Raw genomic sequence first — 17410 nt, 5'->3', positions numbered from 1 at the left:
CCCTCGACTCCACATTGCTCCAGGGGGGATTGTCCCCTGCTTCGCCGAATTAACTGTAAGCCACTTTGGATAAAATAAGAAAATCAAAATCATCTCCCCTCATCTTTTTTTTCTGTTCATCAGACATAAGGTAACCGATCCTCTTTTCACACCATTGTGGTTGTAGCACTCTCTCTCCTCTGCTCCATTACCGCCCCGCAGAATAAAACAGATGGAGTGTGCTGCCAGGGCCAGTCAAGACTGCAGTGTCTGTCTTCATGCGTGGGCCAATCACCCACCTTTTCAGACCGTTCATAAGTTCTTTGATCTCAGTGCACTCCTGTTTGTAGCTGCCGTGGATCAGCAACCTTATCATTGCAGCTGAGGATTAGCAACCTTATTGCAGCTTCGACTGTATTTATGAAAGTATCAAATTTGTCAAATTTGGTCAATTTCATGTCTTTGAAATACATATTTGAATAATTTCTTTAATCTTATTAAATTATTTATTTGCCCTACAGTAGGTCTCGTGGGCCTGCATGTGTGCTTTCCTTTGATCTTAATACCTGTTATTGACCTTTAGATCCGTCGTTTCCGGGACTCTAAGAAGAACACAGCAGAAGAGGATGAGGAAGTTCAGGAGGTATGCTTTTTCTGCTCAGGCCAAAAATCTGGCTATGTTGACAAGAACCTGTCTGCTTTATCGATTTTGAGTCAGCCCATGAGTACATGGTATATATACTGTATCATCATTTTGAAAATCATTTGGATGATAAGAAGGAATAGTTCACGGTCTCATTAATTCATACATGTTTTATTTGTTAATAGATAATGCTAACGATTTAGCTCATTTGTTTCCAATTGCTTATGTACAGTTTAGGTCTTGAAACCTGGAAACAAAACTATTACGTAATGGTTACGTAGTTATGCAGATACATTCAAACTTTCTGAAAACTTGGAAATATTTACTGCTTGTGAGAGCTGCTGTCCATCATACTGTGTTCTGTTGTGACCGCCACAGGCCATTAATCGTGCAAAAGCCCACCGAGCACAAAACCCAGGAGAGCCATTCCTGGATGACGACTTCAGTCCGTCTGAGGAAGCCGATGTTGCCATGGATTCTGATGACGGCTCTGCTCCACCTCTACCCAGCCGTGGCAGAGGAAGAGGCCGGGCACGAGGTCAGAGTGCAGCCACCAGAGGAGTTTCCAGGAGGGGCAAGGGTAAGCCTAGCGTGCTTCTGTCCGAAACGACCATGATTCATTCATGAAAAGGATCAAGCACATGAATCGCAGCTATTCCAATAAAACCAATGAATATTTTGTTTTGTCCACAATTACTTCAAACTACCTCAAAATTAAGGGATCTAAAATGTTCTTTTTTTTTCATAATACCCTTTTTACAGTTAACATTTGCTCACAATGAGCATTTAGCAGATATCCTTATCCAAGAGAAGCAGTTGGGGCCTTTCAGAGATCATCCTGAGCCCAGGGCTGAGGGTCTGTTAACCATATATTGTTTATATTTTTTGGAAATTAGTTTAGAAATATTGAGTATTTCTAAATATATTTTTATATTGTTTAAATATGTGTATGAAACAGATTGTGAATGTGTATGAAACAGAGCAGAAATGAAGCCACAGTGAAGCCTCACTATAGCTTATCGCAGGATATCTGGTGATCTACCTCAGGGACTGTATTATGCGAGCTGCTGAAAGGTTGAGCCTGCATGTATCTATTTATATATTTTTACTGCATGTATAAAAAATTGTATCCATAGGGGTGGAAAGGTACTTCGTACTAATGAGCAAGAAAATATTTCAATAGCAGCTTTAATATATTCTGTGTCATTTGCAGAGTTTTGAAATTAATGTTTGTCAATTAATAGTTGTTCATTATGTTTATTGTTAATTTTATCAGCACAGACCAGGTTCAAAACCTCTAAATATAAAATTATTTCAATAGGCACATTTATTAGCACATCAATGTCAAAATTACCATTTTAGGAGTGGTACTGAAGAGCTCTCCGTCAAGATTTTATTATTTACACATTCATTATTTATTTTATTAATTAATGAACAGTAAATTTCATGCTAAATTAACGGATTTAGTATGTCAATTAAGTCAAGTTAACAAATTAGTTAATGCCAATGAATTTACCTTATTGTGAAGTGTACATGCATAAACACTAGGTCGATAAGATTATTGAATTATACAAAATCAGAATTTTAATTAGATTCAAGGCATTGAAAAGTAGTTGTAAAACCATAATAAAGAGTAAAACACTGCATAACCTCAGAGATATGACAGAAGGGTCAAACAAAAAGGGTATGAACCTGGAAGTAGCATACAAAATATTGTCTTTTTAAGCTCCTTATAATAAGAAACATACATTATCGTATCAGGAGGTCAGCATGTGGAAACAAGTGGCAACACAACTGAAATACAGCTCCCTGTACTTGCCTATCAGACCCACCTAAAACTTTGAGACGATCAATGTGCCAAGGGAGTGGCATAATGCAGCTAAAAGCATGGTAGTGCAGTAATCATTGGGAGTTGTTAACTTTATGAAAGCACTGTATTTTTTCCCTTTGACATAGACTTCAAACTTTAATGTAATTAAGTAGCTTTTTTTTATCAAGGTGCTGCAGTTTCATCTCAGTCCAAGCCATCTGGGAGGGGACGTGCCCAGAAGATGGTCAGCCCAGTGAAGAGCAAGTCCATCATGGAGGGTGTGTCTCCACTCCGCTTCCCCCATTCATTGCTCATCCATCTTTTCAGAATTTCTCCCTGCCGCTCCTTCATTCCACTGTACTCTCGTCTTTTTATTGCTGCTCATTATTGTTATTATTGCTTCTTTCATTCTATGACTTTTTCATTTTCCTCTCTCTATTTATGTTGTTTTCCTCTTGCTCAACCTCACCCAAGATATCCATGGTCTTCATTGACAGTTTCATCTTACATTGAACCTCTATCCCAGTGTGCACCCCACGGTGAAATATTTTCCTCCATCGGCTTTCCCTGGCCAATTATGTGCTGCCCCTGTAGGGCTGCCGTAAGAAATCTACTCCAAATGTAAAGCAGCATGGGGTGCAATTCCATTTTATTTAGATGTAAATGTATACATCTATAAAAAGTCATCATCAACATTAATTTAAAATTAAGACATCAAAGCCTTCCTAAAAAAGGGTACCCGGGCAGTCCCTTGATATATAATGGCACTATATTTGCCACTGCCTCCACAGAAAAGCTCAGTCAATTTTGGATGGAGCTTGTCTATTTTTATTGAACTCTCCCAGACACACTCTTGATGTGTCTAGGTACATACAGTTGTGTTCAAAATAATAGCAGTCCAACATGACTTACCAGATCAATCACTGTTTTTGGTAGAAAATATATTACTACATGGCAAATAATTTACCAGTAGGTGTAGTAGAATCATAGAAAACCAACAGACCCAACATTCATGGTACACATGCTCCTGAGTCTGTGTAATTGAATAATTAATTGAAAGAGGCATGTTCAAAATAATAGCAGTGTGGAGTTAGTGAGGTCATTCATTCTGTCAAAAAACAGGTGTGAATCAGGTGGCCCTTATTTAAGGATGAAGCCAGCACATGTTTGCATGCATTTCTCTCTGAAAACCTGAGAAAAATGGGTCGTTCCAGACATTGTTCAAAAGAACAGCGTACTATTTACATTTACATTTTAGTCATTTGGCAGACGCTTTTAATCCAAAGCGACTTACAAGTGCATAGGTTCTACCATAAGTCAAAGCATCACATCCAGAAACAAGCAAAATACACATGAAATGCTGTTCTAAACATAGTTGTCATCATAAGTGCATGATCAGGGATTGTATGTAACGTGGGGCAGTCCCCTTAGCAGCCTGAAATGCCAACACTAGGGCCTTGAAACGGATGCGCAGAAGTGCAGAAAATAATAGGCTGCTCGGCTAAAATGATCTCCAATGCTTTAAAATGGAAAGCAAAACCAGAGAGACGAGGAAGAAAACAAAAGACTACCATTCGAATGGATCGAAGAATAGCCAGAATGGCAAAGACTCAGCCAATGATCAGCTCCAGGGTGATCAAAGACAGTCTGAAGTTACCGGTGAGTACTGTGACAATTAGAAGACGCCTGTGTGAAGCTAATCTATCGGCAAGAAGCCCCCGCAAAGTCCCACTGTTAAAAAAAAGACACGTGCTGAAGAGGATACAATTTGCCAAAGAACACATAAAATGGCCTAAAGAGAAATGGAGAAACATTTTGTGGACTGATGAAAGTAAGATTGTTCTTTTTGGGTCCAAGGGACGCAGGCAGTTTGTCAGACGACCACCAAACACTGAATTCAAGCCACAGTACACTCTGAAGACAGTGAAGCACGGTGGTGCAAGCATCATGATATGGGGATGTTTCTCTTACTATGGTGTCGGGCCTATTTATCGCATACAAGGGATCATGGATCAGTTTGCCTATATCAAAATACTTGAAGAGGTCATGTTGCCTTATGCCGAAGAGGAAATGCCCTTGAAATGGGTGTTTCAACAAGACAACGACCCCAAACACACCAGTAAGCGAGTCCAGACCAACAAAATTAAAGTTATGGAGTGGCCAGCCCAGTCCCCGGACCTTAATCCGATTGAAAACTTGTGGGGTGACATCAAAAATGCCGTTTCTGAGGCAAAACCAAGAAATGCAGAGGAATTGTGGAATGTTGTCAAATCATCCTGGGCTGAAATACCTGTTCATAGGTGCCAGAAGTTGGTCGATTCCATGCAACACAGATGTGAAGCAGTTCTCAGAAACCGTGGTTATACAACTAAATATTATTTTAGTGATTCACAGGAATGCTAAATCCTGAAGATTTTTCAGTTCATACCGTAAATATTTGAGTTTGTAAAGAAAAATGCAGACACTGCTATTTTTTTGAACAGCCCAATATTTATTTTTCTTCATTTTCTGTAAAGTAATTCAAAAATTGACACATTTTTCTTCATGTTTTCATTTAGGATATAATGTGCAGTGTTCCCAATGCATCGAAATAAAAACTATTATAAGGATTTTGAGCTTTACTCACATTTTTAAACACACTGCTATTATTTTGAACACAACTGTATGTGTCTTAAGTCACGAAACAAAAGGTAGGTGGTCTGTGTCAATGGGTGACGCAGTAGCCTCATTCTCTCGATTTGTATTGTAGCTTTCCAAGGAACCTCACAAAGACCTTCAAAAAGTACGGGGTCTAAGAATTACACAAATGAGGTAAGATGTGCCCTGCTATTTGACTCTACTTCACAAATACAAGTACAAATCCCAGTATGCTCTCCCCACCATGTTATTTTTTTGCTATGTACTACAAAAACAAATTTAAAAGTAGGCTTGTCGGATGTGAAGCTATTCTGAATGATAAGGAAGTCATGGGAGAGAATCTTCTATTGAAACGCTTGTGTGATTGCAAAGCTTTTTTTAAAAATTTTTATGAAGAGCATTTATGTAATTATGTTGTGCTTACAAATCAATCAGTTTCAGCAACAGTAGCTAACTTCCTTGGCTAATCACTTCTGAAAAGTATGAAAAGCTTTGCTTTGGTCCTTGTATCAGCATATTAAGCCAGTCGTGCTCATTATCAGAAAATAATAAAACTGAAAGCATTCCTTTCCAAATAGAAAACTGCAGATTTCTGTTGAATGTGTGGTAATTGGTATGTTGTTGAAAGTTTGTTTTCTTTCCCTTCTGACAACATATTTCCTGCACAGTCTGATGCTTCACTTGAATCAATGGAAAAAGTGTAAACGGATCAGGAAGGGGATCCTATGGGAAACATTTTCAGGCAGGGCCGTTCTATGTATGGATGTGTGGTACTCCAGACTCATTTAGCAATACCACTTGCTCTGTGGTGTTCTGTGTCCAGAGTACTGAACTTTAAAGGGCATTGATTGCTGACACTGGAAACTGCTGGATTCAGAAAATATCCATAAAGTGAACATTTTACTTAAATGTGACAGGCTCTTTACTTATTATAACTCCTAATCCTCTGCATTGGCTTCAGTGTGTTCACAGCTCTGTTATCTGTTGTGTTATTCTCAGGTCACCTTTGTTGGTGACTCAGATGAAGATGTGTCCATCACACAACCGTCCAAGCAAGCACAGAGGTGGGCTCAGACCTACTGTATTTTTAACCATCAGTCACAAGTAAAAACATTAAAACCTTGAAATCTTTTTTTTATGTATTTAAAGGTACAGTAGGTAAGATTTTTGTGTGAAAACATTGTTACCATGTGAATCCCTTCCTGTCGTTGAAAAAGGCGCACTGACATGTTGACTCACCCTCTGCATGTGTTTATAGTCTTTAAATTCAGGTTTCAAAATATACAGTTTTGACGGGCCGTCACCGGTAGAACCAACATGAAAATTGGTTCCAGTTGCCACAACCAATGGAGTGGGGGCTTATTCTGATTGTTCGCGGGTAGTTTCCCAAATTGCACTCCAGACAAGCGATCACTGAAATTCTGTATACTATTGCTTATTATCCAAGCATATCTAGTTATAAAACAATACCAGTTCGCTATCGGTAGCAACAAACAAATTAGCCATAGTTAGCTCCACAAATTTTGCTTGTTGCTTGTTGCATTATATTATCGTTTTATAACTAGATATGTATTCTTTGGATAATAACCAATAGTAGCCTATACAGCGTTTCAGTCATCGCTTGTCTGGAGTGCAATTTGAGAAGCTACACATTCCATTTATCTCCATTTAGGTGTTCAATTATGCGTGTTCAGCTAAACTGTAAGTTACAGTTGCATCATTTGTGGTAGACTATTATATCTTAGTTACATAGCCAGCTAGTTACATAGCCAAATACTTTGCTTGTTCATAAAATAGCCAATAAAATAGTTGGTTAGCTAAAGTGAAACCCTCAGAGACAAAAAATATTAATAGTGCTGTGTCGCACACTAAAGTCAACATTTTATAAAGTCACCTGTTCGGTGAATATTTTCTTACTAAAACACTCTGTCGCGTTTGTCACTGCCAGCTTTCCAAAACAGTGCATGAGAACACTGAACTGTATAATGACGCTTTATATTTTGCGTTATATTCATAGACTTTGGGAAGTCAGTGTTGTGATTTGAGGGTGTTTGTTGCTGCAATTCCTCTCTTGACCGTTTTTACTTATTCAATTACCTAAACCGAAATTACCTATTGTACCTTTAAAGTAAAATAGAAATATTTGAAACCAACGTCCACATTGAAATGCTGAGATTCCTCTGCCAGGCCCAACCAGTGGGAGAAGCACTCAATATGGCTGTGATCTACACCGAGTCACTGTGACTCAGGTCTGAGCGCGCCACAGAAAGCAGGCTCTGTCCTGGTTATGTCCAGTATGTCTTCCCGATTAAAGTATGTTGGATCACTACACATATGTGTAGATCTGCTCTTTCATTATACTTTGTTGCCAAATGTGTGCATTTCACCTTGATAAAACAAGTGTATATTATGTTGTTTGTTATTTTTTCAGGGTCCCCTCTCTGTCCTCAAGTAGGAAGGGTTCTCAAAGCCAAAGCCAGTCATATAAGGGTGTCTGTTATGATGATGACGACGATGATGACGTAAGCAGCTTTCCTTTCCCTTTCTTATAGTTGAATGACAGATACTGAACTAAACTATTTTGAGAAAATGCTTTTAAAATGTCTTACTTTGTCCTTCTTCTACTCACTCTTCAGGATGAGTTTGATCCCTTTAAAAGCTCCAGTAGCTCTCGTGGAAGACGTGGAAGAAAATAATCTTGACCAACCACTGCTGCTCACACCATTCTCCAAATTAGTTTTTGCCCCCAATGGACTGATACTCCCAGCATCCAGTTAGAAGAACACATTCTTGAATGATGTGGTCTGGCACATAATTATGACTGGGTATATTCCAGTATGTGTAATGAGACTAATTAAAAACACCATGTCTAGGGGTACAGTAAAGATCATCCTAGGTTTAAGAATTATAGATCTTGTAGTGTGTTATTGTTCTTTTTTAAATACATTTTTACACCCTGCTGTTCTCTTTGATAGTGTATTTTGTTTTACACAGAACAAAACTCCACCATGCATTCTGATGTCATGTGAAGTCAGATTTTGGAGATGTTATTTTGGATTGGAATGTCAAATCTGGATTCTAAATGATCTGATATTGTAGAAATTTGCATAGTGGTCTTCAATTAAAAAATGTATGCAAACTGAACACAACTTAAACAACTTAAATGTAATCAGTTAAATAAAAGGAAGGCAAAGTAAGTGTTCTTCCTGGTTTTAGTATCTAAAATGCCCACAAAACATTCGCAAACAGAAGTGAAATTTATATTAGTTTTTTAAGTACCTAACCCTGCCCCCCAGAGCAAATTGCAATTGTTTTACTTAGATCAGTTTGGAACACAAATTGAAACTCCAGGATGATATAAAATGCTCAAAAACACTACAAATATGTGTGTGGGCATTTAAAGTCAATTATTTACTAAAAAGTACTGAAAACAAATGCAAATAAGCTGAAGCTGAAGTGTTACATCCCACTAAGGGTGGGATACATTTTATGGGGGGAGGTGGGGTAGTGTAATTATTACTGCAGCATCTTGTTTATTTTAGTCCTGCCTGTCTTTGCCATGCCAGTAACTTTAATGGACTATGAGCTCCTGTGCATTCCATTCTTTCACCCTGCTGATTTTACATTACTCCATAACTTAACTGGAGCTCTGATCTTGCAAAATCCACCATAATATTAGCAGTCCACTAAGGTGTGGATGCTGGTGGCTTTTAAAGGGAACGGATGATGGCACTCTAATTGGTTTATTGCATGTTATGCCCAAAACACCAATTATTAAAAGACAAACCAGCCCATTTTAACCTTGTGCTGAAACAATCTGCTGTTTAACTGGCAAAAGTGGATTTGGACATGCCCTAAATTAAAATATAGCCACAAGCCTATCTCAGAAGGTAAACATATACAGCTCCATCTGGTGGACAATTTAAATCATTACATTTTCTCTGAAATAGGGGTTTTTCATTAGGCAAAGAAATAAAATAAATATTTTTCATTGCTAAGCTTAATCAACATTAATGTGCAATGAAGAATAATCATCCTTTGATTAATATCCCTAATGTGTGCAGTTTCTTCTTTTAGCCCAGTACTATTACTCTTAATTCAACTATTTAACCAATCATGGTCTTCAGTCAAGAGTGGAAGTAGAAGGCTTAAATAAAAACCTGCCCTAGGTACTCAATACAGCTGCTAGTTTGATTTTTCTACCTGACTGTAAATTCAAAGTGTAATCAAAGGAACACCAGGAAAAAAAGCTTCTATTCGGCAAAATCAGAATAGAAGCCTCATTAAATCAAGGTTAACACAAAATGGAGTCTTCAGTCATTAGGGAACCCATTGTAATTTAAAAAGTTGTTTAAGGTGAGGTTGCAATTTTGATTGTACATTAAAAATTTGCAGTACATCTCTCTATATAGTATCCTACAGTAACATTTTTTAAGGAAGACTCATAAAAAGGTTAGAATGGTCTTGTCTTAAGGTAATACAAAGGGAGTCCAAAGGGATCAAACCATTACTTTTTGAAAAGACAGTTGCCAATGATTGCACAATGTCTTGGTTTTTATGTCAGTTTTAAGACATGCTATTTCAGATGTTAAAACCAAGTCTCTTATGTAATCGACAAGTTCCTTGTTCAAAAGAAAGCATTCACTTTATTGTGTCCTAGATCAAGCCCTTCCTTGGAAATGTTAACAATCTTTTTAGAGCATTTTCGTGGATTCATGTTGAGATATCTGAAGTGAGATTGCTAGCATGTGGTGATAAATGCAGTCTGGAAGCTGAGCATTGCACAAAACCCACATCACTGCTAAGAGATCATGTCTTCTACACGTCTTCTCTCTGTCCATGTTCTATATAAATCAATTTTATCTTGCACGTGGCCACATTTCATATACAATCATTTAGAGCTGTGTCATAGTACTGGTAGTAGTAATAATATGCAGCAAAGAGTTCATATTTTTTTGCTTGGTAATCTTTTTTAAATGGGATGATAAAAAATGTAACATTTAATAGATTCTAGATTCTAGTTCTTTTGGCAGTATTGACTAAATGTATAGGATTTTCCATTTCTATGCAATTGCTATAAATACTTAATTAGTATGACCTACTGCATGATACTCCTATTATTTATGTACAAAGCTGACTGACATGACATCGTCACTGTATACCGCAGCCCAATGAAGTATTAAGTATAAGTGGGATGGGTGATGTGCGATTTCAAAAGCAGAGGGGCAAGGCAAATAAGAACCTGTTGCGGAGAGGCTGAGGACCTTATACAGACGGGTCCCAAATAGATTCCCTCTGCCCTGGTGAATGTGTTCTTAGAACCTCCGAACTACACAACTGCGCACTTTCTCTCAACAGCTGAAATAATTGCTAATCATTTTCTCTTTAGCCCCCGTGAGAATGAAGGGCACCTGCATGCTGTTGCCTTTGACATATCTGGCTGACAACTTACAGAATTCACGAGCGCGAGTGTACAATGACTCGTTCTTTGACGGAATTTTTGTGCCTGCTACGAACAGGTCAGGTTTTTACACTTTGGACGACAACACTCTGGCCGATTGGCAGTTTCTGATTGGAAAGAAGAAATATGGTGCAGAATCTCAGAATCCGACCATCAAGTCTCTCTTAATTATAGCTTACTCCTTTATTATAATCATCTCCCTATTTGGAAATATTCTCGTTTGCCACGTTGTGATAAAAAATAAAAGGATGCATTCTGCCACAAGTTTGTTCATCGTGAATCTGGCTATCGCTGACATCCTTATTACCCTCCTCAACACTCCGTTCACTTTGGTGAGTAGTGTACATTGTTGAAATTTAGGCAAAAAATAAACTAGACTACATGGGTAGACTACTTGTGTAAGTTGCTACGTCCATCGAAATGTCACGAATTTGTCTTAACTATTGTTAGACTGTCTCCTCTGTAAACTGCTGTAATCGCACGAAAAAAGATCATGTTATAGTAATATAGTAATCAACAAGTAATTTGTTATTTATCTCTTCTAGGTGCGTTTTGTGAACAGTACCTGGGTATTCGGGAAAGGCATGTGCCACATCAGTAGATTTGTGCAATATTGCTCCTTACACGTGTGCACACTCACGCTGACTGCGATAGCACTTGATAGACGGCAGGTAAATGTTTTGTCCATGTTCCCATCATACAAGTAAACTCATTCCAGATCATGTATCCATTTAAACAATGTTATAGAAAAAGAGATTGGACTAACTAATGCGCACTTAACTCTGTTTGGCATCACTCAAGGTCAACACATGAATTTATTTTAAATAGATTTGGCAAATGCATTACTGCGCTATTTTGTAATACACGATTGTTGTTTGTTCATATTTGCCTAAGCTACTGCTTTTATGGAGCGTATTGTTGCCTCTTGAAATTAGAATTTTTCCATTACTCATGGAAAAAAAACATAATTTGTAATTGTAACATACTGTGACGTTGAATGAGCACTGTTGAATCTGTATCCTTATTTTTTGGTAATAACCCAACAGCTCGTTAATGCAAATATCTAATCCACCAATCATGTTTCAATGACTCATTGGATAAAAGAATTCAGATATGGTCAAGAGGTTCAGTTGTTGTTCAGCCCAAACTTCAGAATGGGGAAGAAATGATATTTCATGATTTTATGCATTTTATGCTCCCACACAATTGGCTTATTAGATAATCGTATGAATAAGTAGGTGTACAGGTGTTCCTAATAAAGTGCTCAGTGAGTGTAGATATAGAGATTGTTGACAATTGACAAATAGTCAAGTCGACATAGTCTGAATGGCCTGTTCTCATCCTCAGTATTCTTGTTCTTATTATTCCCTGTAGGTTATTCTACATCCATTAAAGCCAAGAATGTCCACAATGCGAGGTGTAGTCTGCATCGCAGTGATTTGGTTGATGGCTACCTGCTTTTCCCTCCCCCACGCAATCTACCAGAAGTTATTTACATTTGTGTACAGGTAAGGAAGTATCCTGGCAATTTCAACTGCAGTCACTATTGCAACAAATTAAATCTTGTCCTGGACATTGATCGCTTGGGGCTTTGATAATACAATGAGTCTTTGCTGCTCCTTTTCCACAGCAAAGGCATACTGCGCAGTCTGTGTCTCCCAGATTTTCCTGAGCCCACTGATCTCTACTGGAAGTACATCGACCTGGCAACTTTCGTACTGTTATACATGTTACCACTCCTCATCATAACTGCAGCCTACACCACTGTGGCCAAGAGGTTATGGCGGCGAAACGCCATCGGTGATGTAACCACCAAGCAGTATTTTGCCCACAGGAAGAAGAAGAAGAAGACAATCAAGATGCTGATGGCAGTGGTTGCAGTGTTTGCCATCTGCTGGTTCCCCCTCAACTGCTATGTAGTGCTTATCTCTAGCCAGGTCATCCGTACAAGCAATGCTCTCTACTTCTCCTTCCACTGGTTTGCCATGAGCAGTACCTGCTACAACCCATTTATCTATTGCTGGCTCAATGACAATTTCCGCGCTGAGCTCAAGTACCTGGCAGGTATGTGCCGGAAGATTCCGGGCAGGGCACCTCGGCACTCGCAGCCCACCACGGCTCCCATTCAGCGTGTTGCATGGGTTGAGAGCCATGCCGCCTCCTCTCACACCCAGGCTAAGGAGAGCCATGGCCTGCACTCCACCTCACATACTCAATCCGGCAAAACAGACATCCTATCTGTGGAGCCCATTGTGGCTGTCAGCTAACTACCTCTCTCAGATGGTTGGTGCCAGCAGAAGACACCTCTTCTAGTCATCTACCTTCAACTCAACTGACCCATATATCCTTATCATCTAAAAATTCACATTGACTGTACAAATGATTGAGGGTCAGAGTTAGAGCCATTTATGATATGATCATAAATTTCATAAGTTCATAAGTTTAGCAATGGATAAATACCACACTGACATTAGGATTTTTTTTTTCCCTCACAGAGAGTGGTTACTGTGTGGAATGGCTTGCCAGGACATGTACTAGAGGTGGAAATACTGGGTTTGGTTGAAGCCCATGCTTGATACGGTGCCAAATACTATCTGACTTTTAGGTAAACTAAGCATTAGGTACACTTTAGGAAAACATAAGCATTCCTGGGCTGAATGGCCTGGTCTTATCATTATGTTATATTATGTTACATACAGTGGGCTCCAGAATTATTGACACCACTGACTTGCAGTGCATAGAAAATACTAAATACTACAGAATATATATACAGTATATATAATTATTGAGATAAACTCAAAATGCCAAAATACTTAACATTACTAATGTTTCAATGGAATCAAAAATGGAACCAAAATCAAACATTCATTTAATAAAGAATAGTTATTGGCACCCATGGTTTAGTACTTGTCCATCTACCTGAAGCAAAGAAAACAGCATCTTTTCCTGTAATGCTTGACAAGCTTAACCCCTTAAGCTTGGGTTGTTTTGCATTCATTCCTTTTTTGGGGGGTGCAGTTTTCAATCATTATGGTAACAGGATATACTGTTTTAAAGCGTTAAAATTCAAGGTTCTATCTGTACAACCTATTTTAAGATGCCATTGCTTTAGCGACAACAGTTCCTTTTTTCGTAACATGTGGGTAGTAAAACAAGCATGGGGGGACCTCACCTTCTCTGCATTTTGAAAATCCACATACAAGAAATATGTCAGTGTCCTCTTCAGGACAAGGGTCCAGGTAGATGGACAAGTACTAAACCATGGGTGCCAATAACTATTCTTTATTAAATGAATGTTTGATTTTGGTTCCATTTTTGATAATTATATATAAAAAGCCTGTGAAGACTGCATTTAGATAAACTAACATGAAGACCAGAGAGCTGTCTTTGGGAGAAAATCAAGCCATTTTGAAGCTTAGAAAAGTGGGGAAATTGATCAAAGCCGTTGCATGAGCATTGAGGATAGCTTGTAAAACAACTTGAAAAAGAAAGAAACTGCTGGCATACTGACCAAGGAGAACAACAGCAGTTGATAACGGAAACATTGTGAGAGCTGTGAAGAAAACCCCCAAAACATAAGTTAGTGACATCAAAAGGGCATCTCCACAGGGCAGGGGTGAAGATATCTTGATCAACTGTTCGAAGAAGACATAGTGAGCAGCAATATAGAGGTTATACCACAAGATACAAACCACTCCTCGTCGGTGAAGCACGGCTTGGGCTTGCATGGCTGATGATGGTAGCAGCCGGATGAATTCAGAAGTCTACAAAAACATTCTGTCTGCCAATTTACAGAGAAATGCGTCCAAATTAATTGGGGGTGTATATGCTACACATTGTATGGATCTAGTGAGTTGCTTTTCCCATATACATTCACCGAGCACTTCATTAGGTATTTATTTGACTTCTTTTTTTAAACTTCTACTGCTGTAGCCTATCCACCTACAGTTCTGATGTGTTTTGTGTTCAGAGATGCTCTTCTGCATACCACTGTTGTAATGTATGGTTATTTGCATTACTGTCACCTTCCTGTCAGCTCTGACCAGTCTGGCCATTCTCCTCTGACGTCTCTTATTAACAAGGTGTTTCTGTCTGCAGAACTGCTGCTCACTTTTTAGTTTTTTTGCACTATTCTTTGCAAACTCTAGAGACTAGTGCATGTGAAAATCCCAGGAGATCAGCAGTTTCTGAGATACTCAAACCACCTTGTCTGCCACCAACAATCATTCCATGGTCAAAGTCACTTAGATCACATTTTTCCCCATTCTGCTGGTTGATGTGAACATTAACTGAAGCTCCAGACCCGTATCTACATGATTGTCCTTCCCATTTTGTACATACTAGGTGTCCTGTGTTAATTTTGTTGTATTTTTGCTGTTGAGCCTACTAAGCTTAAAGCTTTCAAAAAGGATATATTTCTAGGCAATTTGTCAGATTTGCATGCAGGGTTCTTTGTTGTATTTTTCCATGTTTGAGAAGTTATCGTGGAAAAAGTGTAAAGCTGTTGTGTAAATCACATTGTTGTGTTCACATTGTGCATTAATAAATCACAGTAAATCAACTTAAGGCTGTGATTTGTTTTTGGTAGAGGGAAGCAGAAGTGTTCATTGCAAATGAGTCACTCAGTCATATAATATTGTGAGTATAATTCTTGGGACAAATCATTTTATTTTTTTTCTAGATTTGGTTCAGTACTCAATAATGAACAGTATAGGCTACACACATATTAGGGGTATAACAGTTGAGTGTTAATGTGCCATTGTTTTCTTTAGCCTTTAGCCTTCTTTCTTATTACTTTCCTGCTGTATCAAAATGTTAATGTAGGATACTCAACTGTGAAGTCAGAACCAAGCTCAACCAATGATTGGTGCAAAATAAATACCACGACCAATCATTCATTGGTCATGCTATTGGTTTTTCATGCGCTTCAGAAAATCACACTATATATCTATATACCATCTTTAGGTTGTGCTCATTCTAGGGGCTAGTCCCCTTAAGTTCTCTTCAGCATATGGTGAATTTGGTTCAGATTGGGTGATTGACTTGGAAACTCGAGAATTTTAATTTTTTTAGCTTTGTTGATTTTTATGTTTGGGATCATTGCCAATGAATTTTGAGGCATTGGCTTGAACATATAGGATGTGTCTATACACTTCAGAATTCATTTTGCTACTACCATCACAAGTTATATCATCAATAAAGATAAGTGAGCCGGTACCATGCATGCCCAGGCCCTAACACAGGGGTCGGGCAACCCTGGTCCTGGAGAGCTGCAGGGTGTGCTGGCTTTCGTTGTTACTTGGCATTAATTGATCAATGAAAGCCGTTGATTACACAGTTAACTCGCCTCACCTGGTTTCTTGGGTCTGAATCGGTTGCTTATTTTAAGGTGGAGACGAAAGCCAGCACACCCTGCGGCTCTCCAGGACCAGGGTTGCCGACCCCTGCCCTAACACCAACATCACCGTGTTTCACAGATGAGGTGGTATGCTTTGGTTCTTGGGCAGTTCCTTCGCTCCTCCATACTTTGCTCTTGTCATCACTCTGATATGTTAATCTTTGTCACATCTGTCCACAAGTCCCCTTTGCGATTAGTAAGCTCAACAGTGCTCTCTCCTTAATTATGTTCTAAACAGTTGATTTTGATAAGCCTAAGGTTTGTCTTTAACAATTCTTATTTCTCATAATGGCTTCTTTGACTTTCATTGGCAGAATTTTTGTCCTCATGTTGATAAATAGCAATAATAGTTTCCAAAGGTGATCGAAAGACTAGAGGAAAGGCTAGGGTCTGAGAGCTCTCATACCTGCATTAAGGAGGCAATTACACACACCTGAGCAATTACAAACAAATGTGAAGCCATGCGTCTCAAACATTATGGTGCCCTGAAATGGGCTGACTGTGCATAAACACCGCTGTAATTTCTACACGGTGAAACCAAATTCTGAGAATGTGTACTTTAATGTGATTTCAAATCTAAAAAATTGGCAAATCAGAGGCAAATCAAGACATTTTAGAGGGCATTGTAATTATGTTGATAATACACTACAAAACCTTTTACTTACATAACCATAACACAAATCAAGGAATAGCTAATTATTTGTTTGGATTTTATTCTATGTAGAAGTGCCTTTATTATAGTGACAAAGACTGCAAAGTAAACCATGCTCTGTAAAGGCATTACATTCTGAAGCGATTGGTTTCATCTTTAAAGTAGAAACAAGGGAAAAACAACCCCTCCTCCCCCTCACACACACAAGACATTTAAAAAAAAAAAAGATTCCTGCAGCACAGTTCTTCATTTTCAAATTAGTTTTCCCAACCATGTGGTTTCAGCATGTCCACTCTTTCTGTAAATAGAACCCCAGTGATTTCACCTGTCAGTCTACAATGGATCAATATAAAATATCACTTTCCGAATGAATCATAGTTATACAGCACATTGCAGAAAGTGAAAGCCTTAGACATTCCTGGGATGTGAATATCGCATCCATAGATATAGACATAACTTGGACAGAATAGTATTTGGGGGGGATTTAAATGTTCATTTAAAGACTATTAATAGCAATTGTGGTTGGAGTGAAAGCAGTGCATACTCTTTGCTAGAAAGGTCTAGCAAACAATTTCTATTATTTGCAGCACAATAAACCGGATATTTCACCATCCCATTATACAGGATTAGTAAATTAAATCCCATGTGAGGAAGTCAGGAGTAGATGGGTTTTCCTATCAATGAAAAGGGAATTATTGTTGGCAATCTTTATTGCAACAAAATCCTGTTTACCAAAAATGTTCAATGCTTAAGACTGAAATAAGCAATATTTAATTTTAAGTACATTTGTGAATAAACAACATACATTGCCGTATGCCAGATCTGCATAT

General features: G+C 38.4%; 2 protein-coding genes across 7 annotated transcripts in view; both read left to right on the top strand.

The window, feature by feature from the left end:
• Positions 1-8028, top strand: part of mre11a (MRE11 homolog A, double strand break repair nuclease) — a 56677-nt gene extending 48649 nt beyond the window's left edge. For 5 of the 6 annotated variants that reach the window (XM_061216658.1, XM_061216653.1, XM_061216655.1 and 2 more), the window contains exons 14-20: positions 563-622; positions 1001-1202; positions 2621-2710; positions 5182-5243; positions 6069-6133; positions 7501-7591; positions 7706-8028. In XM_061216658.1, the coding sequence (XP_061072642.1) occupies positions 563-622; positions 1001-1202; positions 2621-2710; positions 5182-5243; positions 6069-6133; positions 7501-7591; positions 7706-7765 (630 nt within the window). In that variant the 3' untranslated portion in view covers positions 7766-8028. Of the gene's footprint in view, positions 1-562; positions 623-1000; positions 1203-2620; positions 2711-5181; positions 5244-6068; positions 6134-7256; positions 7383-7500; positions 7592-7705 lie in introns of all 6 variants that reach the window. The other variant, XR_009704603.1, reaches the window with a different exon arrangement.
• A 2441-nt stretch (positions 8029-10469) lies between these two features.
• Positions 10470-13325, top strand: LOC133107475 (G-protein coupled receptor 83-like). The gene is made up of 4 exons (XM_061216463.1): positions 10470-10862; positions 11076-11201; positions 11905-12038; positions 12161-13325. The coding sequence occupies exons 1-4, from the start codon at positions 10470-10472 to the stop codon at positions 12795-12797; spliced, it is 1290 nt and encodes a 429-aa protein (XP_061072447.1). The 3' UTR covers positions 12798-13325.
• The last annotated feature ends 4085 nt before the right edge of the window (positions 13326-17410 follow it).

The sequence above is a fragment of the Conger conger genome, chromosome 13 (genome assembly GCF_963514075.1).
Source record: "Conger conger chromosome 13, fConCon1.1, whole genome shotgun sequence".
In the NCBI taxonomy this organism is placed as follows: domain Eukaryota; kingdom Metazoa; phylum Chordata; class Actinopteri; order Anguilliformes; family Congridae; genus Conger; species Conger conger.
This window is presented reverse-complemented; position numbering and strand designations above follow the sequence as displayed.